Here is a 24,993-nt window from a genome sequence, read left to right as displayed (position 1 = left end):
ATACCTGTGCCTCTATGCATAAATAAAATGTGTACATGTGTACAAAGGTATGCATATATACAAGCAATGCCCTTACATATAGAAGTTTTTATATATTTGAAATGCAGACACACACACATAAATATAAATGCACACATAGCTGTCTGAAAGTAAACCAGAATGCATTTTCTTATTTTTCATGGCAGCACAAGCTTTTTTGTCTGCTAACCCCTCAGTCACTAATTCACATTTTTCTAAAGGGAAAAAAATATGCTTCTGTGCTCTAGTTTTAAAATGCAAAGGTATGATGTTATTTGTCACCATGCCCAAAAAAGTCCTTACTCGGTAACTTTGCCAGAAGAGGGAGAGAGAGAGAAGGCAAATGCTCCCCCAGCTGTTTCCTGTCTACAGTGTCTGTGTAATGTAGATAAATGTGAGGATTTTTCTCTAAATCCCTCTTCTGTTTGCTAAATCTCACTGTCACTGCTAAAATCAGAGCAGATAGAGCCTGCGCAATGGAATAAAGTCCTCAATATTGAAATGTGACATTGCTCTCAACATCTCACATCTCTCTGGATTTCTTTTTTCTCATCATTACTGCTAACAAATTCATTTCCAGACTTTGCACTTTTAAGAAGCAATGGAAAAAATCAACAGTCTTTCAACACAATTAGTTAAGTGCTGCTTTTGTGATTTCTTGAAGGTAAATCTTTATTACTATTTCAAATAATTTTTTAGCTTTATTTTACTGTGTATTGTTTGCTTCTGGTTTGAGGAGTATTGTGCACTTTTCAATAACATTATTTTAGAATTGAGAGTTATTTATAAATTGCTGAACATGCAATTTTATGTGATCTGGAAAATGGCTGTATGTAATAGTTGCAATTACATAGATAACTGTAAGGGTAAACTATTGCAGATACATGTCTTACATTTCACTTCTATTCAGAGAACTTTGCAATATTTCAGTTATGTCATTATTAAAGGGTCCAATTACATCATTGTTCATATTGTTAATTAATGTTTCTGAAAACAAGAACTTTTAGCTATTTTCTGCAGGTGCAGGGTTTTATAGGAAAAACGGTATTATTCACATCCTAAGTTTCTGCAGCTTTATTATAGACAGTGATAGATAAAATGTTCATGCTTTCACAAGGAAACTTTTAAGGGATGTTGTCACTGCAGCAATTTTCTGGCAGCATTGTAGCATTTACTTGTTTTTTGCTTGCATAAATTAAAAGTAAATGTGAAGTTCAGTTTGTTTTCTACATTAGAAACCAGCTGCGACTCTTGCTGACCTTGCATATTTGTATAGATTAAGCAATTGTACATAAAGAAAATGGAAATTCCCCTACATGTTCATCTCCAAGTTTTCCCTTGTAGGGAGGGCTGTTTCAGGAAAGTTTGCATGTGAAGTTTCATGTTATGACCTTATAATTTCTACACATTAACATAAACTGTCTTTAAGTAAATTTGGCTTCAGTAGGTGCATTGACCTCTGTTTCTGTCAACTGGCCCTAGTTCAACTTTCCATTATCAGCAAAATTATAACCTTTAAGAACTTTTTTCTTTAATATTTTGCAAGGACACCTATGCAGTTGACAGAATTCTCCTGTTTTAATTGTTGAGGGCCTAATTATATTTTTATAGTGTCTTACTGTTAAAACACACTTATCTCATTCCTTAATGTGATTCAAAAGAACAGGTCTGTAATTGCAATGGATGAAACCCTTCTCTTAATGTATAAATGGGCATCCCTTCCAATATATTGGAAGGATGAAGATGATTTTTTAAAGTATTGAGCAAGGCACTAAGAGACATAGAAGTAATGTGTTAGTTCCTCAGCTAGTGCATCCTGCCAAGCTTCCTTGAAATCAATGGAACATATTGATTTAAGTTAGGATATAGCCCAGATTCTTTAACCGAAGTTAGCAGTATTTAAACCTTGATCCATCCTGGAGTGTATATGCTTTATTTACAAAATAATTACCAGTGAATACTGTTATTCCATATTAACGACATACTTCTACTATGGCTTGGTAATCAGTTCCAGCCTCTATGTAGCAAAATATAATTTTGAATATAACTCTTGATTCTTTTTCTATAGCATACACTATCCATAAAAATGTTGCCCCCTCTAAGATATTTATAATTATTATAGATGTTCTTATATGTTATCAAAATGATCAAGCCTGTGAAAAATTCTTATGCACAACTTGTGCCAACTGATAGTTTGTTAGATGAAGAGAACATATATAGAAGAATTAAAAGGTAAAAGAGATGTAGAGCGTTCATATATGCCATTCGTCTGTGGTGCCACTCTTCTAGACTATTAAAAGAGGAATGTAACTAAAGCTGGTTATTTTACTGAAAAAGGAGGAAATTCCAGCTGTGAAAATATGGTCAGTCATTCTATGCAACTAAAAGAAGTGCTTAACCAGGCTCATCCTGAACCTGTATTCAATTTCCAAATGTAATTAGATGCTTCAATAAACCCCACCCACATGCCAATGCATTTTCTTTTAAACTCTCAACTTTCTAGTCAAACTGGGGACATTGTAAGCACCCTGCCTGTTTGTAAAGAACCTCAAGCAATATTGGATTGCAACTTTTTATTTTCTCGAGAATATTCCCCTCAGACATAAATGGGAACTTTGATTTTATCACAAACATATTGAATCAACTAATGTTATGTTTAATTAAAATGATGGAGTTAAGTTTTAAACTATGTTTTGGAATTTGTTTTGATGAAACAGCACTTAATTTAACAAATAATTGATTGAGCTGCATAAACATGTGACCCTCTTCTTTTCCCCAAAGTTTTTACTTGTTTGAAAGTTCTTGACTGTTTTTAAATTTGGAGATAAAGTTAGAAATTCTCTGTGGTTTATACTGTGCAGCCTTTTTGGCTTCCACTAAAGGAAAAACAGTAGATAATCTGTTTTGTTGTAGTTCAGTGCTGATATTTATCTGAAAATGCAACCCAGCTGAAAAGTCTTGAAAAATACAAAATTGTTAAATGTCTAAGATTTATGTTTATTTCTGGCCCAAATGTTATACAAAAACAGATTGTTAAATACATAATGTTCTTGTATTTGTAAAGTCTTTCAGCCTTCTGAGGCGGTATGCTAAACAGTTTTTTGCTTTACCTCCTCAGAACTGGGAACCATCTTAAACTGCAGGTGCATCACATTTATCTGAGAAATTCAAAAATATGGCAACGGAAAAAAGAAATTGATGTTGTTAAGATATGGAATCATTACAGGAAATAATGCCTCATGTTATCATCAGTCATTTATAACCTGATCTTCCTCCATCTACCGTTGAAGTCATGTCCATGCACTAAAGCTTGTTGGTTTTTGCATGGCAAAGTTGGCTAAAGACTCTTGTGAATGGGACAAGAATTATTCTTTTTTTTTTTTAATGCTATATCATGGGATTTAGATTTGTTAATTATTTTCACAGTGGAAATATCAGCAAAAAAAAAGGGGGCAGTAAATTCTGACATGTATAGATTTGTCTCTTATTCAGCTCTGACTTAAGTTAAAATAGAAGACTCATCCAGCAAGGTGCTAAGATCCCTTGCCAAGAAAATAAGAATTCTTAAAAAATATTGACTAGAGAAGGCTCAATACTGCACTGGATCAGATCCCATACGAGCAGAGAATAGACAATTTCATCTTTTTTTCAGAAGTTCAGTGAAAAAATATGATTAAATGGTCCCTGAAACCCTGAAAGAAACTTTTGGGAAGATTAATCATTTTACTCAAATTACTTTGCACTAGTCTGCTAATACAAAGCAGTTTTAAGCCAAGGCTAACTCTGTGTGCAAGAAAGATTTGTAACTTCTTACCTGACTGCAATACCAATGTTAACCTTGAAAGATAATAAAATTAAATGCAGATACACACCTTTTGAAACTCACATATTTGGCAAGTGATCTAAATCAGTTCAGAATATGCATTAAGCACATTCTTCACTGTCCTGCTACTAAATATAAATAGCTTTTCCTAGTATTAAAAAAAATAACGCTGTCTCCTTTGACACGTTGGTTAAGATCTTTGGTCGATATAAATTGATATAACAGGAAGTGGATAAATGGAAAGGTATAAATTTACACCCACTGAGGATTGACCTTTCTTCAATCCTAAGTCCAGGAAAAAGATAGTTTCTACCAAAATGTAAATGAGAAAAGAATTATCAACTCTGTGTGTACCTCATAGCCAAACTTGACTAAAAGGATATAATGGAGGTCAGTGAAAGTATAGCTGTTTCCATCAAAAAAATCCACAAATTCTTAAGATTCTCACTAGTGTTCCTCTTAATTTCTTGAATGCTTCCAAATGTTAACTTGCTAGTAACAGAGGACTGTAGAGTCGTTGAATGCGGCCCCCTACTATGGAAGGTCCCACATCAACTCTTCTGTACCTTTGATATGCTCTACTTTGAAACTTCTTTTGTTTTGTCCTCTTACATCCCTTTTTAAGGTAACTGGACAACCATGGAGTACTAATTAGGAGCCCTTTTCTTACTGGGCCAAATTTCTTTCCATCCAGTTTACAGCCATTTATTCTTGTGCCAGTGCTGTTCTTTAGTTTAAATAGCTCTTTGTCATATGCCACCTTCACCTCCCACAATACATTGGCAGGCAACTGTCATATTCACTCTTAGCCTATCTGGTCTCAGACAAAACAATTCAAGGTTGTCTAGTCTTCCTTACTCTTATTATTCTGGGCTTCCCTTTCCCTGTCTATTGCACTCTTCCACACCCTCCTTTTGCAGGAGCAACCGTAAGTCATAATTATTACAAGGTTCTCTAACTAGGTGTGAATATGAAGTAAGAATATTCACCAGAGGAAGTAATCAGTTTACAGAATACATGCACTAGAATATGTAGGCTTGCAAAATTACAGTGAGGCATTTCCTTATATTGTTTACTGTCTAACAAATTACAGTATACATGCAGTCTCAACTCAGAGGGGGCAGGAATAATTTTCTTTAGGGCTCTGTTGGGAAATTCTGACACTGCTTTTGCTTCCTTGGCAGGTGAAGATGCACACTGTGTCCTACATTCATTTCTTCTACCTTGGCCTGTGTTTGCTTACCTTAACCAGTTCTGCTGCTGCTGGCCCAGAAACACTCTGTGGTGCTGAGCTGGTTGATGCTCTTCAGTTTGTGTGTGGAGACAGAGGCTTTTACTTCAGTAAGTCAACCCTTTCTTTCATTGAACTGCTAAACTTTTACTGCTCTAAGCAACCTTAGAAATTATCAAACCAGTCTGCCGAGTATGACTAGTATCCTCTGTCTTGGAGATGCCCAAGTCTTCAGTAACCATGAAGTTTCAGTAAAGAATAAAGCTGTGCCTGTGTTCAGCCTCTCTGAGTTTCTGACAAATTTTCCTTTTCAGACATGTTATTGTTTTTAACCACTTTCCAGCTGCTGCTATTCCACCTGCAATCTTACTGCTTTCTGCTGACCTGCCACTGAAATTAAAGGAATGAAAGCACATACTAGACCCAAGATATTAATGAGGTAGATCTGCATGTACCGCTTATGTCAGACTACTCATAAACAGTTCAAATACACATTGTATCATATTAAAAACACACTATGCCTCAACACCTGGTTTGAAAAAAAGAAAAGCTGGAAGGCAGCAAGAAGAAAGTTACCACATCCAAGTACACACATCCTTCATCTTAAATGCAGGAGAAGGAAAATTCATGCATGGTGAGATAATAAAGATTAACACTGGTACAGACAACAAATAAAATTAAGTTTGCAATAGTGTGGATATATTAGTACTCAAATAACTTACTGGAGCAAGACCTACACTTTGGAACTGAAAACATCACAATATTTTTCCTTTGCTGTGTTTTAGATTGTGCAAAGCTGGAGTAATTAGATAAGTAACTCTTTTATTGTAGTGCCTTCTTACAAATGTCAAGATCAAGAAATACACAAATTCTAAATAATAGAAATCTATTTCTAATTTTCAGCTTTTTGCTGCTCAAATAACAAAGTTAATGAAACTTTAACTAGGAACACATTCATTCTTAATTCATTCATTAATACATGTATTTAAAACATGCAAGAATGTGTGCTTTTAGAGCCTCTGAAGATAGTGTTTACTTTTAATAATAATATGTGCTTGTCATTTTTGTTGTTTATTTGGGGTTTTGTGTTTTTTGTTTTTTTTTTTTTTTTACTTTTATAATCCTCATTTAATCCTAATAATTCTTGCCTTCTAAGATATCACTTTTTTTTTTTCTGATCTTACCCACCGCATTCCTATTCATTTCTATTCATGGAGTTACTGCTTTCAATATTTTTCTCCTTGCTTGCAACAAAAATAAACTTAGGGAAATCCAGATTCTTGCACCTTTAATTTACAGAAGATCCTGATTTCCTCAACATACAAGCTGCAGACATTTTTACTATCTTTTTGGCACTTTCTACAGAAGTTTACTTTTGAAACTGGGAGCCTTAGTTTCATATATGCAGAGTAATTCACTAAAGAACCCTTCTTTTCTGTATTTAACACTTTAGTTATCATTAATGAGCATCTATTATTGGGTGCTGTTTAACTTAGTATTCTGGTGCTAAACCATGTATTAAAAATACTGGAATCTCTTATAACAGAATTTACATTTTTCTACCAACTCTGTATGTGTTCATTTGAACACCAAAATCTGCTATATTTGCCAGTAGTTGAGTTACACTTAAGGGGCTATTTGAGTGTCCTGCAAATACTTTCTCTTCAAGGCTGGAAGGAATATAAGGGAAGACTTTCATCTCCCCCTCCTGTTTCTGCACCAGAAAACAAATGAGACAATATACTGCATCCTTAGAACAACATAGCAATTGTGGTTTTTTACTGTGCCTGTATCTTAGGCATTTTCCCAGTCATTCCTCTCCCAACAAAATGTTTGCTGCTAGTTCAGAGAACTATCACACTTGCTTACCACAAAGGTGGCTTTTACTGCCAAGCAGAGTTACTGTTATGCATATTTTTGTGTTCCTCAAGCTGAGAGGACATGTGAAATACTAATCAGCAATAACTCTCTTCATTTTCAGTCTCAGTTATTCTAAGGTTGCACAATCTGTTTCAAATCTCTACATTCCCTAAGCTAGATCTCCGTTACTTTAAAATACCAGGATGGGTTTCTGAAGTTTTAAAGATCTTTACCCTTGCAGTCTTGAGTTTTATCTGCTGTCAGTAAAGAATTTTTCTCTAGATTTCTTTGTTGTTTTCTTACATTCTGAGTTTTTCCTTGAAATAATATAACCGTTGACACAACAAAGGTCTACCTTGTTTTGTATGGAAGACTCTGGAAGGTTTTACTAATGAATGACCACCCCGTTTTAGGAAAGTCTTGCACTGTTATAATCGACAGACTGCAACTGCAACACTCAACAGGAATTTTATTAAGTTGATATGTCACCATTGAATGCTAAGTAATATGTGTCCTCTGCTTGACTACTTCCGATTCACGAGACAGCAATTTAATATGTTTTAGCCTTCTTCCTCTAATTTGCTAGTGTTTAATCTAAAATATGGAACTATAGAAAAGAAAGACTAGTAACATTGGTAAAACAACTTGAGATGCTCATATCAAACATACTACAGAATGCAGCATATTATTGGAAGTTAAAAATGTTGCTCCATTTCTTGGGACTTTTTAAGAATACCACATATCTGCAGAAGTGAAAATCCAGTGAGGTTTTTTCTTTTATTGTGAGGAGGATGACAACTTAAATTGTATTTTAGGCCTTCTATTCTCATACTTTGGTTCCTTTATATAAAGTATAATCAATGATAATGTTTGCCTTTAACTTGCACAGGAAATAGCTGTGAGGGAAGGATTTTCTTCCATCAGTCTGTATTTCACTAGAGACTTCAAATATAAAGAATACCTTTTGGCTGAGGTGGAACTGCTGGTTCAGATTCAAGGTCAAAGCTTCTGACTATTCCTTGGAAGTTGTGGGTGGAAATGAAGATAGAAATAATTGAGTTACTTTCTGCTGAAACTCTGTGCTCCATAACCACAAGGCTATATCTAGGGTTAGGTCTGGAATAAAAAAATTTCCTTTATATAGTCTACTCTGCCCAACATCTTAGCTATAAAAGGAAATTCTTTACAGCTTCTGAAGAGATGCCCTAGCTGCTTACCACACACAAAGGAAATTATTGACTTCAAGAGGAAGTCAAATGTGGTTTCTACCACTCCCTTTCTTCATGAGATAGACTGGCAAGGAGCATTTCTTAAAGTTTATTAAGAGAACAATGCATAAACCCCAGAATCCCCAAAACAAAGCATCTGCTTTTTCCCTAGGTCACATCTAACCCCAGCCAGCATTGGCTACTTCTCTGACAGCTTTTTCTCTCCCTTGTTTCACCAGTGAGGAGCAGTTTGTTGCCATCATTTATCTAGCAACACGTCTCTAGCAGAACTTCTGCCACTCAAGTTCCTGTGTGCTAGCTTATGTTAGGAGAAGCCAACAGAGATACTGGCCACAGGTGTGCAAGTGGCTACACTTAGACACAACTCTTCTCAATTCATGTTTCTCTAGTCTTAAAAGCTCTGGATTCACCTGGATTCATGAAGTAAAGTCAGGTGGCTGTTATGTTCATTTGAAATTTAATGCCTAGAAAAGTCTACCATGCCACTGCTTTTACAAAACAATGCTGAGGGCAGAGAACATTGGAAAAACTGAAAGGACAAATTACAGGAAAGTTACAGAAGCGATAGCCCAGGAGGGGGGAAATTTTGCTTGAAACAGTCTAGCCTTATCACAGGAATTTACTTCATAGATTAATTAAAAAAAAAAATTTTTTCTTCATACAAGTTGAATCTGACAGACAATCATTCATTCTTGCTCATGTTGTTTCCTGAGGACTATTACTACTGTGAGAAAGGAAAGCAAATGTAGTTTGCTCTAAGGAGCAAATGCAATATTCTTTTTTATCTAGTTTCTTCTCCTTTGAAAATATACGTTTTCCTTTTCCAATAAATGGCTAAAAATGCACACAAGTGCCCATAAAGAAATAGCTTCTTTGTTTCCTTAGACACTTTCAGTCATCCTAATTTCTAAAGCCCAAGTTAGATGGCAATACTTATTTAAAACCATACCAATCAATTTCCTGAATTAAAAAACCACCCTTTTTCTGTTTAAAAAATCTGCTTTGGGCTTCCGAAGATTCACTTGCACAGAAAAGTAGTATAATTTAGATACCTGGTATAATGCAGTACCTCTGATACTCTTCAGAGAACAGAGCATGATCTAGCACATGCTTCCACATGTAAAAGAGTGAATCCCATAAAAGGCAGGCTTTTCTGGTATCAAGCCAAATGCTCCCTGTGTTAACTGCTTTGTGGAGGATCATTACAGATTTTTACTACATTTTTTCCCACTAAGACAATCAGAATTGTGTGTTGTCCTTGGGAATATCCCCAGCTGTGCACAACATAAGACTATTGGTTTATAATCATCCAAAAGTCAGGATAAGACAGTGAACATAATTTTGGGTAATCAGAGCTGTCATCAGATCTCATTTCTTTGTAGAACTAAGGTATATAAGGAGGAGTTGCTGCCTTACAAAGGAGGAAATAAGGGGCATAGCAATAGGCAATTACATTTTGCTTCTTCCATTTCCCTTTAGTTAACAGCTTCTTGTTTACTTCAGGAAGTCTGCTTTTAAGATGTTATTACAGTTTCTAGGCCTGTCAAACCTATCAACATAATTACAAGAGATGGCATGGCACTCAGTTCTTTAACTGCTCCGTACCTGTAGGAGCTATGAGTCATTAGCTCCTCTCTGTGTCCCTGACTGAGAGGAATGTTAATGTTACAAGCCCCGGAAAAGCATGCTGAAAAGCTGCAGTGGACACACACAGCCTGTGCGTCAGTGACAGTCTTACAAATCTTTGCAAAGAAATGCTGGTCATCTTGGCTATGTTTACACAGCAAGATCTGAGAGTGTTTTTAAGTTCCTTGGTCTGGCTACATGCCCCATTCATGTCCAAATCCTGTATCCATGGAAGATTTGAGTATATTCCTCACTCTTTATCCCAGGTTCCTTACTTCTTACAGGAAATCTAGCCTGGAAATGAGCTAAGATGTGCTTTAGCCAGATCTGCAGGGTCAGTGCTTAGGGAACCAGGACAATAGGCACAGTTATTGACGTACCTCTCTAGGAAAAAAGACAGCTCTGGCCTCTGCAATGGTATCACTGTGTAGTCAAATAACAGATACTTAAGTTTGGTGTGTGCTTTGTTGCCCCAGTAGTAATCATTGCGGAAGTTCTCTGAAAATAAGCCAGTCTTTGAAAAAAATTTTGCCCTTTTTTACCACATTAAGAAAGGCTAGGGAGAGTTCATAAAAGCTGACCTTAGTTTAATGATGTTAATCTTCTTAAGTCACCTCTTTAATAACAGAGAGGTTCTGCCTTCTTTCTCCACGGATCACACAGTGAGTCTAGGAGGATTTAGCCTCGAAAACACACTAAATTTAGACTCTGCAAACAGGTCTCCTCTACAGCTAGTTCTCCTGTCACCAAGGATTTAATAATTTTTCAACCTTTTCATTAAGAGTGACTGTAGTAGTAATGATAATTTTAATGATCTGACTGGTAGCAAACCATGGATCAAAATTTCAGCAGGAAACATCTCTGCAAAAAGTGTCTACTACCAAAAGCAAATAAGTACATTTCCTCCAGAAGTTCAATGTATGTGTGTCCCTATTAGCTGTTAGATGTTAGAGATGCTAATGTTTTTTATGATGTTTGCCTCTATCTGTGCACTAGACCAAGTTTCAAATTTGGTGTCACATAGCAGAAAGCTGTTATTTGACATTTGATTCCCTAACTGCTATATGTGTATTTAATATATTGTTTAGTCTCATGTTGGATAAAGTCACTCAAAGAAGCACTTGGCAAGATCAGCATTAATTCTTGGCATATCTGCCCCTCTTACTTTTCCACTGAATCTTAAATACCAAGAAAAACCCTTCACTGACTTCAAATCTGGCATATGCTTTATGCAATTGGTCAAAACATTTGCATATGGACCTCTTCCTTTGTTCTGGTATTAATAATGAATTTGTACTATTTGATCAACAGCATCAAGGGTCGCAAAACAAATTATTCAGTTTAGCAGAACCACACAGTCTCTTAATTAAAACATTTTGCATTAACTACTTGAGCATCTATGGCAATCTATACAGAGTGCTCAAAGAAGGAAGTCAAAGAAGGAAGTTCATACAGCCATGTCTCTAGAGCGTATTCAGCACTTTAGCTCTTATATATGTTTCAAATCCTCTCACATTACTGCAAATCAAATAGACACCTAAAGCCATTTTCATTTCAGAGTTTTGCTAAAAAAAAAGGATGGATCTGAACTTATTTATTAAACTATACCCAAATGTCAGTATTCCTCTATGGTACAAGATTAATTTTTCAAAAATGTGACAACAAATGAAAGGGGTAACCAAGAGTTAAGTCATTTCTCAGTCTAGAAATCAAGACAAAAGAAATACCACAAATATATACTTATTGAAGAATTTATGCTAAATTTATTTCTGGTAATAACTTCAGGAACTTCCATGTCAAAAAGAAGAAAAAGCCATTAATTCATACTTTCTCTGCGGTGCATTTAATGCAAAATCACCATGCAAGATATAGCCCAAGTACTGTATCTAATTGTTAAGTAAAGACAGGTATATTTCATGTTTGCCTCAGTGAATGAGGTTCTGAGAACAAGAATTTTAACACAACCATAGCCTTTGAAGGGGCATACTGTACACGGACCAGTGGGCCACTCCAACTTATTTTGCTTTGAAATTTTTGCTTTGTCACTGTAAGTAAAAGTTCAAAAAATTTAATCCAGCTAAATACTAAATGCCTACTTCAACCGAAGGGCTGTACCTTAGATATTGGTTCACACATAACTTTCAGAATAACAGGATAAAAAGCTTTTTGTACTGTATCAAAGCAAGAGAAGTGAAACGCTGTCTTCTTTTTAGATTTAAGTATTAGACAAATTACATAGGTTAGCTTCTCTTGTCAATTTTATCTGAGCAACTTTTAGATTATATTTCTGATTGCCTCTTCAATGCCAATTCCTGGTAAATTGGTTTGGAATTCCTTAGAAAACTGCTTTGAATTCCTTAGTAAACTTAAATTCCTACAAAATCAGACACAAGTCTGAGATACTTGCTTTATTTTCTGACTGAATACTGTGTGCAGTCAAATTTAATGTGTTTTCAATATTCTTGCTCTGGAAAGGTGGAGTGGAAGCTGTTTGCTTACCTCATGTTAAATCCTTTTCTAGTGAAAACAGGAATAGCTTCCTTTTGTCAAAGAAAGCTAATTCTACAGCATATTTATATATTCCCCATCTTACCGTTGAAATTCAGTTGTGATCCCGGTTTTCCCATCTATGTAATATAACTATTCTAGAGTAAGAGAATGCTTCCTGACATCAGGTCCTTCTGCTTCCTTATGTGCCCATGAAAGTGTGGAAGTAGGGAAAGAGTGTCCTGTTAAAGCCCTTCCATTAGAAAATTATGGCTCCCACCCAACCCTGAAATGATATATTTTTTTGATACAGAACTATTTGTTTATAGTGTTTGTGTCTTTGTGTGTTGGGCAGAAATTTATACAACGCTGAGTATGCAGAAAAAGAAGGGGTTGGCTCAGACCACTGTGGCTCAATCCAGCTCAGTGAACAAAACTGTTTTCTTTCTGAAAACAAATATTCTAGCAATACTTATTAACTATTTCTATCTCCAAACAAGTAAGCACTTAAGTAGCATTCCCAGCTGCTGCAAACAGCAACTTCTAAGGAAAATAAATGCTACTGAAAACTGTTTTGACTTCAAAAGAATGTTAAGTAACAGCCATATCCTACTAAGGCAATAGTTAAAAGCTTAAACTGCGTACACACACTCTGTATTTCACAAGAAGTCTGTATTCTAAAGAATATTTTTAAATATATGGCTTATGCAAAGGTAGAAAAAGTATAAGTATTATGGGGAAAATGTCGCTATGGTTGGGATCTGAAAAGATGAGTACATTCCTAATTAGCTTTGATGGCTGTGTGGTGTTATGTGTAATAAATCCAATTAACTATACTGAAGGTTTCTTTTAACTCAGCCCCATCAAAATGACTGGATAAGAGCTTCCAATATTATAATGAAATTTTTACAACTTGTTTTTGTAAGTCTTCATTGATTACTTTAGGTTACGTGAAAGCTAATGAGGACACGTATTTTAGGTTAACAAAGCAGGTTTAAATTGAATATGTTTCATACCTTGAAACTTCTGTAGACAAGTAAGATGTAATTGTTTCTACATCCCCTGAATTCCTGAATTACTAGTCAACAGGTCTTCCATGAAAAACCTTAGTTTTTCCTACGTATTTCAAGTTTTATGTTTCTTTCCATTAAAGTTTCCAGCCTTTCACAGACATATTTAGTTTGGCAGGAAGAATCTGGTGACTCATAGACTGAAGAGATTTGAGAGCAAGCTACTGAAAATGTATCTAATTTCTTCTTGTGTAATTTGGGAGCAAGCTACTGATAGTATGTCTAATTTTCCTAGTTTAATCAGATGTATTATTGGCAAATACATGCCCTGAATAAAAGTCATGTTTATTCCTGAAATATATAGCTAAGATAAAATGCAAAATAGATATTTGCTTTTAGAACACTTCTGTTTTTTCTAATTGTTTCTGGCATTTTACTCTAAGTCAATGGGCACTGAATGAAAACAGAGGTACTACTGAAATAATTTGCATTATGTCCCTACTTATATTTTGGAATTCAGTAATACCAAAAGATTCCTTACTGATGATTTTTGGTGTTGTTTTTTTTTGTTCTTCTTTTTTTTTTTTCAGAGGAGGATAGAGGTGTAGGAAGAACAGGTGATGTTATTACACCTCCAGAATTCATATAGAGAAGGAGAGATGTATTAGAAAACCTCTCTCTTGTATTCTTAGTTGTTGACTGTATTGTTCCTTTCACCTCTTTTCAGACAATAGAGTTTAAATTCAGCTCTTTATAGACAGAAAATCTATGACAAATGTAATTTTCATTTATCCACATGTAGACTGAACCTTCTGAATGATAAAGACTAAACAGAGCTTGATCCAATATACACAAGGAGATTCTGGTTCAGATTCATTCCATCTACTTTTGAGCACTTAAATGAGGCATCTGAGTTAGGAGCCTACTCAGGTTCATTTTACAGCCAGTGAGAGGAGTGAGAAACTTTCAGAGCTCTCATTAAGCTCTGAATATCCTGTAGGACATACTTATCCTTGTCTACTAAATTAAGCAAGGAAGCTATGGCAATTTTATCCTTATGTCAGATAAGTCAGTTGAGTAAGGACCCTCCATTAAGAGCCTAAATTTTGGTGGGATGAATCTATTTAAAACCACACAGTAAACTTCAATGTGGAGATAAGGATGCACTCATATGGACCACATTTCAGATCAAAGCAAATCCAAGCTCATTTTAGCTGCCATAGTATAATACGGTTAAGCAAAAACCCAGAATGTGCCTTATGCAGGTAATGCCAGTTACAAGTTGCTCCTGTAGCCTTTAAGAACTCACAGGCTATAGTATGACTAAGTATGAATCCTGTTGAAGAAAGCACTGTACCCTGAGACAGTAAAAGTAGAAGGGAAGGGCTTATCTATCTTTTCTTTCTTGACACAATACATAGAATATACTCTTACATGCCACAATGAGCAACACTGCTTCGTCTTTTATTGCTGCATAATGAGTCAAGGTGCACTTACCCATGCATAAATAATGAAGAAAGTGTTTACACTGCTGTTCACATGGATTCATTTCTAGTCCTGTGAAAATACATGGCCCATCAGTTTTTTAAGAAGTTAAGACAATAATAATATTTAATATCTAGAGTGACATCCAAATATTGGATGTCATTAAAGAAGCATTTTCTCCATTAGAATGCTGTCCTGTAAAGTATCATCACGGAGAAAGGACACCGAATTATGCTCACGTTTGTTTTTGAGATACTCATTGATACAACAGGCATACAGTTTTGAGATACTCCGGCAGTCTGAAGATTTAAAAATAGCTACTGCTGACCTAATGGGCTAATCTATAAAAGCAGTAATATGACTGAAGACAGAACCCCACCTGAAGTTTTTAGCCATTCAATGAGTTGAATCAACAGCACAAAGTCCCTCTACCTTCCTCACTTCAGTTTCTCCCTTCATCCAAGGCAATATAGAAACAGTACAGAACCACTTCAAAGGTAACCACATGCCATGATCTTCTCTAAAGTGATCCCTTTGCTGGGAGCAGTAATTGCAGTCGTTAAAATTTCCAAACCAGCTGTGGGGGTGCAAATTTTTCTTTAGGTTCTTCAGATCTTGACAATCTTTCTTCACTAACTGTATTGTTTTGAAGCAGTCAGAGTACACCGCTAAAAACCAGAAAGGTTTATTTATATTTGCTATTAAGAAATATGTATACAATTTAGCTTATTTCAGGCTACTCTTAATATTGTGCGTTCTACTGTTCCCGGTTGGTCTTGCTTGAGGGAAATGGGGTAGAAATGGGGGAAGTGTTTCCACAACATTATCTCACTTCACAGTTATGTATTGAATTCTGCATTTAAAAGTCATGAAGGGTGAACTTGTGTGAAATATTCACAAGAAGGACTTTAATACACTTGTAGAGTTCCACCACTGTTTCAGGAACTAGATACAGCAGATTTAATATAGCTATCCCAAGATCCAATCATTTCAAAAAACAAAGTGGTCAAGATAACGTGGTCATTCAAAAAATAATAGGAAGACATTTTTGTAGAATTTGACCCATATCTTTCTTTTTGCAAACAATGGAATGAAATTCTAGAACAGCAGCTCTAAGGGTGTTAAGTCGACTACTAACATTTCTGTTACATAGTGATCTTATTTTATTTTTTTAAAACAGTAGGAGTTGATGCAATAAAAGACAACTATTTCCTGTTATCACTAAGAAGAAGACTAAAAATGAACAGAATGCATAAGTGATGATATTCTTACTGTCTGCTGCTCTTCTCAAATAGAAATTTATACTCTGATGTGAAACAGACGAAGCTCAGATCTGTGAAAAAAGAGCAACATTTTTTTAATAAATCAGGGTTCAACCCCCCCCATCAAGAATCAGATTACCTGCCACAGATTTTGAATGCAAAATTATTATGTTTGAATTATGAAACAGATGGCAGTGCCCTTGCTGCGATTTTTTTAGGGTATAATACTAAAAAAAAAGTGTATATTTACACTTTCACATGGCAGTGAAAAAAGAGACATTGTGAAGGAAAAGTTGATATGTAGTGTAATAAAGAAGTGACAAAGATGATGCCAAAGAAGGGGAAAATAGTGATGTTAATAATCCAGGCTGGCTCTGTCCACGAGTTTCTTCACTTCATAATCCACAGTCAGGAGTCCATGGATACTTACTCAAGTTTATCTGTTAAGTTCAATTGTCTTTGGCTCAGTGCACTGAGGATAGTGTGAGTTAATTTGAGGAGTTCTCTATGCTCACTAAAGAAAACATTGATCATTGATTTTCCTAGGTTTTTTGGCCATAAGTATCATTGCACCACAAATATTTTCCCTTGACTGGATTCCCACTGGTTTCTAACTAGTCATCTGTTTTTCCTAAGAACTACCAGCTGAACTTCTGATATTTTTCCTTTGGTATTATAAATATAGCGAATAGAGGTTCTTTTGAGCAATCAATAGATACGACTTGTGCCTGATTTGAAAAGGGTACATGCACATCAAATAACTCCTCATTTTCAACATTCATTCAAACCGACCTGAAAGGTTTGTAGTGTAATTTTAAAGTTCATCTACCATTCATGGTACAAACTATTAAAAGTTACCAATTCTTCATACATAAATATTTGATGAAGTGCCTAAATTGGTCTTGATTCTGTGGCAGGTAGATGGCTACATCTAAAAGCCCGAACACTAAGTTTTTAGAAGTGTTAATCTACTTTCAAAAATTAGTACACCTCTCATGAAAAGCCAGTGAGACCTTGGAGTTTCTTAAAGGCATATGAGGCAGATTTTCAATGTTTCTTAGCCACTGAAGGGGCAGATAGACACTCAAGAGATTTTTCAAAAGCAGTCATATACCTAATTTCCACTGAAATCAACGATAGGTGGTCCTAGAGAGTTTGTGGGTGGTTTTTTTTTAATCCTTCTAGGCATATTCCTGTGCTTTCTGTTGCCACAGTATCTTTGGAAATACAAGTCAGGGACCTTAGCTACTTGTCTAAATTTTGCTTATGGACCTTATTGAATACTTGTGAAAAAGCTATCATTATTAAAAGCTCTTTAAAATACGAATTGGCATAATGACTTGGCTTCCTCTCTGACGTTAAACATACTAATACGCTTAGTATGAAATCTTCTTATTTCTAGCATAAATATGTGAGGCATCAGATGAAAGCTAATAATTTCCCAAGTGAGCTAAAAATAATGAAGGCTGAATTTGAATAAATATTCTAAGAGGCATTCTGGAACAGACAGTAGTTAATAAGTGCTGTAAATGCTACCTTTCTACTAACCACAATTGCAAGATGCCAAAGCCTAAACATGGATCACAAACAATTCAGGATAAAGATCGAACACGAGAAAAATTATAATCATTGCAGAAAGTTGAAGCAATGCATATTTTATTGTTTTCTTTGTCTTCTGACCAGAAAAATATAATTAAAAATCTCTCAAACTTCTTTATGATGTCTTATTTTGGAGTTTCCGGTACTGATGATGTAGACCTAGTCTCCACTGCAATAAGACCATCTGACAGCACCTAAATTTACTGCAATAATTCTAAATACATTGTAATATAAGGAGTAAGAGAATCTGCAGGTTTTATTAAAAAGTATTAATTTGTGTCACCACAAATAATGCAGGAATGTATGAATTAATTAAACACATTTTTTAAGCATGTGCTGCAACTCAAAGAGATTAATGAAAGAACAAGTGACTTAAGCTGTGGTCTTAAGCATCCCATAAAATCAGGGAATATTAGCCTTAATTTTGGACACAAGGCAATCAGTTTTACATTATGATACAACCCCTTACTAAATTACTACATTCTTGAACAAAAAAACCCCATATCCATAGTTATACAGGATGCATACTTTTGGGGAGAAGGAAAAAATCTTTCAAATATTTATTCTGCCTTCACTATGTAATAGGTGGTCTCATGCCCTATTGACTTCCAAGACCAAAACACTGCAGACAATAAGAATTAATATTTTCCTCATAAACTCCTCTAGAGTGCCCATCATAGAAGTATTTGATGGCAGCACTCAGACAAATACATTATACCCTACAATTTTCCAGGAAATAATCTGTTTCTCTGAGCATTTGTAAGTTTTTTTGTCCCCCAAGTAACTGCATATCCAACTGGAGATGGCAAGGATTATTTTATTTTGCGACGTAATTTTAACATTTCTGTTAGCATTTTGTATGTTCAAAACAGAATACAAGTGTCAATGAATTTAACCGTGAAGTAGTACCTTCCCTTTATACAGAGGAAACTGAAGCAAAAAGGCAAAGCAGACTTTAAAACATGCAGCTGCAAGTGTGCTGCTTGCTCAAAAGCAGCTTCAACATATACCCTGTCCTACCTGGGCTAACAAAGCACTTTTGCCAAGACAGCTGGGGTCAAAAGCAATGTAATCTTCCCTCTTTTTGTTCAAAACTAAGCACCTTTCCAAAGAATCATTAGCCTTTTTCTGCTTTCATAGGAGCAACAGAAATTACCTCATCTTGGTGAGCTGCAGAAATTCCAGAGCAGCTGTTGTGCATGGCAGCAGCAAAGCACTGACCAGGAATAGGTTTTGTTGCCAAATGGCTGGTGATAAATAGAATTCAGTGCAGAATAATTTAAAAATTTTAAATTATTGAAATATCTTGGTCAAGAGATCTGATTTTAGATGAAAAGCTTAAAAACAGTTAAGAGGACAAAAACCCACTTATTTACCTTTTCAGCTAATGAAGGAGCTTGTGAAAGGTGGTGCAGAGAAGCCCTGTATCTGTTCACAAAAAGTTCATGAAGTACTGTGGTTGTGTAAATACCTCTTAGAGATGCATGCTAACTCTTCAGCTGGAATAATTTCCTGTCTACAGTAATGACAACATAAATTAGGCTTATCCATTCATGGGTAGTCAATTGAAACTACCAACTGGATGAGAATTCATTCAAATAATTTTACGATGTGAATGCTATCAGAGACCACCAGTATATTTTGCAACAGTCACTACAAAAACTATGTTTTTCACATATCAAGCTTTGTTGGCAATGGACAGTAATCTACTAAATAAAAAGGCACTTCATTTTTTTTCTTGCTTTCCCCACTCTGCATCACCATATTATATGCAACAATTGGAAAACTATTTGTTCTGAACAACCTAAACAGATAAGTATGATTTTGTTGGTCAAGTCCTTAATTTGTCTTTTTGCAGACAAAGGAACTGATAGGCTATCATTGCCATATTGGCAGTATAGATTGATAATATTTTGATAAAGTTTTCATTTTGCTGTTTCCCTATAGTCTCAGGAGATGGAGAGATATCTCGGAACACCAAGACCTAATTTGTATCAACAGTAGATTGTTTTCTTGCTGAAACAACAACTATAATCACAGAAAACTTGTGGTATGTGTAATATCCTCGTGCCATGTTGAAAGCAGAGCCATAATGCTGTTTTAAAGTACTGCTTTGAATTCTTTTTAGATGCATTTAAACTATCGTAATTTAGCTGATGGCTTCTTGATTTTAGTGCAGCCAGTGGGAAAGCAAGCAATCCAGTGACCCCAAGTTCACTGAGATTGCTGGAAAATAAAAACAAGAGTTTGGAAGGCCAGTGCTTCAACACATAAAGAAATACATTGAATACTTCAAAAGATATAAAATTCTTAGAACTGTTGGACAGGCTTCTGTGTGTGGACTTTCCTGTCCAAGTGGCATTGCCAAATACCATGACACCAATCAGAGGGCTGACATCATGTTGTTGTGTAACTCATAACCATAGCAATGTCACTTTTTAAAATGCATTATATATGCATTCAGCAGCTTAAAAACTCAGCTGTGTCAAATGTTAAATAAAGTACAGTTCAGGAGATTTATTTTGAAATGTGAGCTCTTTATTTTTTTTTTATAAGGGCAAAATAAAATGTAAAGCTTGTTAAGCCAATGTTAACACTGGAAGCTTGGATTCAGACAACAGACGCAGTAAGAAAAGGTTTCATCACAAATATAACTCATAGTGATATGGTCTAGTAGGACAGCTAATCCTATTCATTTTAATGGATGACAATAAACTTGAGCTTCTACTTTACAAAGGGGCCATGATGTGCCTAAATGTATGCAGTCAATAAATAGCATAGTACTCCAGAATCGCTGAGTAAATGGTCTATCTAACAGTCCAAAACAACTCACTATGGGTTAGGCCTGACAACTATAGCAATGGAGAACAAGATGTAATAGAAACTGCGAATGTAAACCCCCTCTCCTTTTCTTCAAACCAAAGCACACTTCTAAAGAATCATTAGCCTCTTTCTGCTCTCACTGCAGACATTCCAGAGCAGCTGCTGTGCAGGGCAGTAGCAAAGCACTGACCAGGAGTAGTTCTTGTTGCCAAGCTGCTGGTGATATACAGAATTCAGTATTGCCAGGTACTAGTAAAGGGAATGACACGTACCCTTTGCCTGAAGTGACATGCGGTAGGGAGTATCTAGTGTTATCTGTAGCCTGTCCTTTTAGAATATCAGTATACTGGAGCTGTAAACCAGAGGCACTATGTTGGACTGATTGTCCCTTTATGTGATCACAGTCAACAGCAATGGTGTAATGTAGCCATTGCCCTCTTGATAATCCACTGAGAGAGCTAACACTGTCTTTATGACACATAAAAACATGAAATAAAGGCTTACTATACCCCACAGGCTGCATATTATTCAATAAGTTTTGAGCCTGTACTTTCACAAGATGAAGGATGATATGCCCCATACACCACCATCATCCGGGATAGACTGAATTGCAGCTTCCTTGGCAAAGATAAAAGGACCTGAATTCCTCTGGTAACAAATAACAAGACCATCATCTGGTCTTTCAACACTTGGCAATTATAGCTGCTACTTAAAGTGCACAAGAATTCTGGACACAGATTAATTCCAGTATCAAACCCACAGTACCTTGATTTCTTAATAAGCTGCATAAGATGATCTTGTTATTAACCGATTTCTCATATGTACAGAAAATTTGTTTATAAATTTTGCACCCAGAAAAAGAAATGGTTACATGAGTCTAGCAGTACACAACTATGGCTAACACAGTCCCTTTCTGTGCAATCCATGAACCCAGAAATAAGGCTTCTGAATATGAGAAGCCTAATTGGTGTAAACTCTCTCTCTCACCTTTTATATTTCAGAGGACAGACCGAGTGCTACTGTAGATAGGCAATGAGTAAAGAATAAAGCAGCTGGGATGGATATGACTATTTCTAGCTCTGGGACTAACTAGCTTAGACAACCTTGAACAAACCAATTTTATCTGTATTTGTCTTACTTTCACCATGTGTGAAAATGAGGCAAAGATGTTTATTCACCTTTTAAATGCTTTTGAAATTCCCTGATTCAGATCCACCCAAATACTATTTTTTAGAAGCTCCCCCATATCTAACTCAACCACTGGAAGGGTTAAAGTTTTAAGCAAAATGCCACATTGCAGTAAGGATGATAAATTATAGGTAATAGTCTACCAGACTTAGGAAGACAGTTCAGTAAATACAATAAAAATAGATCTGTTTACATATGGGATAAAAATTGGCTACTGCTTTCAAGCTAGAGGTTAATGTATGCCATATTACTGCAGAGAATCTCTCAAACCTCTTTTAAATAATATTATAACAGTTACATAAAACTTAATGGCAAGTTAAGTAGATCACCCCAGCAGGCCCTCTGCTTACTGCAAGTATATGGCACCGAGTTCATAGGTTACTTGAGACTCATTCTCCCAGCCAAACGAGTCAAACAATAACACTTCTAGGCACCGAAACACTTTTCCTTGGATTTCAGCAGAAGCAGATGTGGGGCTGACTACACGCTGAACAAAAAGAATATTTTGAAGAGTGGCAGCAAAAGCATAAGCTCAGCTTGCAGTTTATCTGTAATCATCCTTGCCTTTCACCTTGACACTAGCTTTCTAATATTACTCTCTTCATCTGAAGATCAGTGCAAAGCTTCAATAAATTGGAAGCTCATTTCTTCATGTGTGCTTCAGATTCCTCTGCTAAACAAACCGATGCAGTGTTTCAACCTTCATTTTACTTTGGGGTGTAAGTTCTGAGTCATCATCATTTAATTTTCTCCAAGCCTCCAGCTCGTGTTTTCTGTTTTTCTTCCTGGATGTGTCATAACAACTGAATTGTACCACCCCAGTAAAATGGTGAAGCCTAGGAGACATCTGCCAGCAACAAAATACTGTGCTCTCACTCTAATTCCCCACACATTCCACTTTTCACACCGCTTTCCTTGCATCCTCTCAGAAAAGCGGTAGAGCCTAGCAAGCAATTTCTTTTCTTTCTCCACAACATTCTGCCAATGCTAATACAGAGATGAGGCAATAAATCAAAAGAGTCACCTCAGAAGTGCGCACTTGCCTTGCATGCTCTTTTCCTAGCCCTGTTTCCATCAGTATTCCCATGACCTTAACTTCCCTGAAGTCAGTGACTTCCCTGTAGGTAGGATATCTGTCAGTTCTGGGTCAACACTGTGTTAATGAACTGTGAAGGTATTATTTTTCAGACTTGCTAAGTAATTTTGATCTGGGAAAATCAGCTGAGAAAAGTTTTACTCTTTCAAATTTAATAGAAACTCTGTTCAAATGTTTCATGTTTGAGCTTTGAGATATCCATCATTAATTTAAAGGAGTTGGTACTCTAGTAAATTTCTTTTAAAAACAGTCACTATACATCAGAATTGCATGCAGAAGAAAAGAAGGCGAGAATTAGCAGTAAGAGAAAGGTGCTACAAGCAAGGCAGAAAAAAATTCATCTGGAAAGAGGTAAAAATGATGAATCAAAAGAGAACGTAATTTAAGACAGAGGAGCCTTTAAAAGTTGCTAATAAAGTTCTGTATTTGGCAGCTACCTTACCTGAACTAGGACTTTGATTCCTTTGAGGGTGAATCATGTTTGAACCAGGTTTCAAGGACAGTTCTCCTCTCACAAACGCACAGCACCTGCAACTGTGTCCAATTTTTCTTACCAGATCTGGGCTGGGCACTGACTGCATGGTGTACTAGCAATTGCGTGTCAGTGGATAGCTATATAAGTATCAATCTTGCAGTCCTGGTTAATGCAGGCTGTGAAGCATCTCTATAGAATTACCCACACCTAACCACAAAGCAGCCACATCTCATTTAACTTCAATCTCAGCAGAGTCCAAGAAAAAAGTGTTTTTAAGAGAAACCTCACCTCAGTGTTCAGGTGGAGAAATGTCAATATTTGACAGCAGGTTCAGTTATGGTAGCAGTAACAAATGATAGCAACCATTCCAAAGAGCAGGAGACGTGACAGATGACAAATCCTATCATGAGGGCAGTATAAAAAGAAAAACACTTGCTGCAGCCCAACTCTTCAGAGAACTGAACTGGTAAATACTTATACTGGACTGATAAATACCTGTGCCAACCTTTACAGATAAATACCTCAGAACCTTGTAAACTTGCAATTTTTAGGTGAACTTCCACATGCAGGACACAAGTGCACACATCTGATCCAAAGTAATTTCCTTTTTGCCTCCTCCTCATATTCCACCTTCACATCATGGAAGAACAAGGGTTATTCAGTGAAACAGCCATACACTTCAGAGAAGAGAGGTTTACGTTTTAATAGGGGCAAAACCATGTGGCTTCTAATCTTATTGTTGGAAATGACTCAACGGGTTTAGCTGCATCTTTCTTTCTCTCATTCCTTTACAAGAAGAAAACAAAAAAACTCAAAAACTTATCGAAGATGCAAAATGAACAAAACCTGAAACCCAGACAAGTTAAGGTTTGGTTAAGTTATAACAAAGTTAAGGCAGAAATTAATATTAGAAAGCGTCAGGCAATCTGAAGTTTAGGTGTTGTTACCTGCTCCAACTATTAGTGTCAATAGCAATATAATGGTGCCAAACAATCCTAATCTATATGTATGATTACCAAACTTTGTGTTCTGCTCCTCAGTTGATGATAGTGTTACGGGATATTTCATTTGCTTTTGCAGAAGTATTTAATTTTCAAACACTTATATGCACTTTGTGCAATAAGACAGGATGAATTGTTCTTTAGGGATTGGGCTGCCCCTCACTGATTGCAGCTTGAGCTATACCAGATGCCATATAGCCCATCCAGAAGAGCTAACTCTTAACCTTTCTTCTTCTACATCCATTAAATACGACTTTATATAATTGCGCCAGAGCACTGAGACAATAATGAATGAATGGTCCGTGAAGAACTCTGGAGAGGTTTCAGCAATTTTTTTAAGGAAATGAGTCAAAATGAATCTGAGCAAGATACAGGACATGGTGCAATAATGTCTGGTTTCTTCTGAATAAAAAGAGAGAACAAGTGTCCTGTCACTTATATTTTATCTTGAGCCAGTGTGGTGTCTAATGTGAAAATTTACAATGTGAAATAATAAATTAAGAATGTCTGCTCTGTTAGGAAACAAATATAGTACTCAATAATTACTACCAGCTTCAACACTAAAATGTTAACAATATGTTTGATTTTTTAAAGACTGCATTTCTTAGCAATTTTACAGCATATCACTTTGAAAGACCTTGTAGATACTTGCCAGATGTGATACAGTGGTAAAGGAACACTACAGCAGATAGCTTATTTATCCTTAGATCACCCCACTCTTTTTTTCTCAAACCAGAGAAATGATTTCTGAATTTCCTAACAATCTTGCAAGATAAACAT

General features: G+C 35.9%; 1 protein-coding gene across 1 annotated transcript in view; it reads left to right on the top strand.

The window, feature by feature from the left end:
• Positions 1-407: 407 nt before the first annotated feature.
• Positions 408-24,993, top strand: part of IGF1 (insulin like growth factor 1) — a 57,942-nt gene continuing 33,356 nt past the window's right edge. The window contains exons 1-2 of the mRNA XM_075074973.1: positions 408-682; positions 5,026-5,182. Coding sequence (XP_074931074.1) covers positions 620-682; positions 5,026-5,182 — 220 coding nt within the window. The 5' untranslated portion in view covers positions 408-619. The remainder of the gene's footprint in view (positions 683-5,025; positions 5,183-24,993) is intronic.

The sequence above is a fragment of the Phalacrocorax aristotelis genome, chromosome 1, assembly GCF_949628215.1.
Source record: "Phalacrocorax aristotelis chromosome 1, bGulAri2.1, whole genome shotgun sequence".
NCBI classification, from domain to species: Eukaryota; Metazoa; Chordata; class Aves; order Suliformes; family Phalacrocoracidae; genus Phalacrocorax; species Phalacrocorax aristotelis.
Note: the sequence above shows the minus strand (reverse complement) of the source record. Positions and strands in the feature narration are given on the sequence as shown.